The sequence below is a fragment of the Arachis ipaensis genome, chromosome B02 (genome assembly GCF_000816755.2).
Source record: "Arachis ipaensis cultivar K30076 chromosome B02, Araip1.1, whole genome shotgun sequence".
NCBI lineage: Eukaryota > Viridiplantae > Streptophyta > Magnoliopsida > Fabales > Fabaceae > Arachis > Arachis ipaensis.
In genome coordinates this window covers 671,982-674,325 of record NC_029786.2, presented here as the reverse complement: position 1 = coordinate 674,325, position 2,344 = coordinate 671,982, and the positions used below count along the sequence as shown (strand labels likewise).

At 34.3% G+C, this 2,344-nt stretch overlaps 1 protein-coding gene across 1 annotated transcript in view; it reads left to right on the top strand.

Moving 5' to 3' along the window:
* The window catches only part of LOC107626532 (G-type lectin S-receptor-like serine/threonine-protein kinase SD2-2), a 3,392-nt gene continuing 2,331 nt past the window's right edge, over nt 1,284-2,344 (top strand). Inside the window, exon 1 of the mRNA XM_016329434.2 lies at nt 1,284-2,342. Coding sequence (XP_016184920.1) covers nt 1,556-2,342 — 787 coding nt within the window. The 5' untranslated portion in view covers nt 1,284-1,555. The remainder of the gene's footprint in view (nt 2,343-2,344) is intronic.

The window sequence follows — 2,344 nt, the reverse complement described above, 5'->3', positions numbered from 1 at the left end:
TCCGGTTTAATTAAGTTAGAGATTTTTTTTATTTTATTTTATTCAATTTTCCGATTAAAATTTTCAATTTATAATAAAATTTTAATTAAGCATATATGTTGTATAAAAGTTTCAATCAAATTCTTCTAATTTAAACTTTTTTATTTAATTCTTACATGATACAAATATTATCAAATAAAATTGTATATTTAATATTATTGTGATCATTGATCTAACCGTAAACCTACTATATTTGTTACTTAATTATTTAATCCCCGCTACTCAATACTATTATTCAAAGCTTTGATCATTCGCACCTACTAAACAAGATTTGAGAATATAATTTTGACTTTAATTTAGATTTTGAGGATAAGCTTGCCTAAATGAAGGAATCATTTGGAAGCGATGATTGCAGCTCTTAATTATGTTTTTTAACATTGTTTTAGTAAGATTCGTTTTCAACAAAGATTAACCAAAACAAGAAGTTTTTATGACATTTACAACATATATTTATGGCTCACACTTTTTTGAAGAATAGAAATTGTTTTATTTGAGTTGTTGACAAGAACTTAATTAAATTACTAAAAAAATGCTAACCAAAGACATGTTGGTCCAACCTAAGTAATAGCAAGAGTTTGAGTATGTGGGTGATTTTAAATTCTATCTCAAAATTATTTATGTGTATCTAAAAAAAGTATACATTATTGAAAGAGAGAGAGAGAGAGAAAAAATACAAATTATAGAAAAAGTATGGAAAAAAAAATCACTCAACATTGTAATCTTAATTTATGTTGAGTTTTATAACCAAGTAGTTACAATTTAAAAGGCACACCCTTGCTTTTGGATTTTCATCTTGTTTATATTTAAAATGAAATTAAATTTTTTTACTTTTGATAAATATAAACTAATTTTAAATAAGTAAAAATTTACGTGCAATTATCTGAATGTAAAATTATTAATTAAAAACTGTTAAATAATTTGATATGTTTGACTAAAGATAAAAATTTAAGTGTAGTCGACTTCACGTAAAGTTGAAACTTGAGAGTCGTTAGATAATTTAACTGATTTGACTAAATTTTCAATTAACGGCTCTTAGATATCAACTTCACGTAAAGTCAACTTCATATGAGTTTTCACCTTGACTAAATTATTATCTAACAGTCTCAACTAACAATCTTTATATGTGATATTTCCTACATACAAAACTAAATAATGTGTGTACTTTTTCTAAATCAAGCTTAAATTGAACCTAATATGTAGTAGCTCATAAATGATTCCACTTGAGTAATGAGTACCATGAGAATTTGTAAGGTAGTAGTAACTTGAAACTTCAAACATAGTAATGCAAATCCAATTTCCCATGGTAGTAACACTTCATAAAACTGGTAAGAAGATAACATAACACAGAGAAACAACTAAGAAAACGACAAAATCAACGCCACCACAATCTATTGTTTGCTAATAATAATGTCACCTTTTTACTGCCACCAAAACACACATACTTTCTCTCTCTTTCTTTCTCACTGACAAAAACACAAACACCTTCTCTTCACTCTCCCAACCCCCACAAAAAAACATGCCACTCTCTTACACTCTCTTCTTCTTCTTCTTCCTTCAACGCATTCTAACCTTCACCATTGCAACCTCTTCCACCACCATTATTCTAGAAGGAAGCACCACACTCCGAAGCCCAAACAACACCTTCGAACTCGGAATCTTCAACTTGCCATCTTCCAACAACTTCTACCTCGCAATCCGCTACGCTTCACTCTCAAAACAAACCCTCATTTGGGTCGCTAACCGCCGTCAACCCTCCCCAACCCAAACCAATACCACCCTTCAGCTCACCAACACCACCACCACGTGCCACCTCAGCCTCACTCACCCCCAAACCTCACTACCTCTATGGCAAACCCCAACTCCAAAAGGCCCTTCCTTTTCTTCTTGCAATGTTCAGTTACTGGAAAATGGAAACTTGGTTCTTCTCTCTTCCGAAAATGGCACCGTTTTGTGGCAGAGCTTCGACGAACCAACTGACAAGTGGCTTCCGGGTATGAACTTGACCCGAACCCAATCTCTTGTTTCGTGGAAAACCGAAACGGACCCTTCGCCGGGGCTTTACTCTCTGCGGCTGAAACCACCGGATTACGGTGAGCTTGAGCTTGTTTTCAACGGCACCGATTCGTACTGGTCCACCGGAAACTGGACCGGTAATTTTTTCACCGGAATTCCTGAGATGACGAATCCGTACATTTACCGGTTCCATTTCGAGGAGCCTTTTACTGCAGCTGCGTCGTTTGGGTTCACAGAGACGACTTCGGATAGTGGCTTTGTTCCGACGATGTTCCGTTTGGAGCCTCACGGT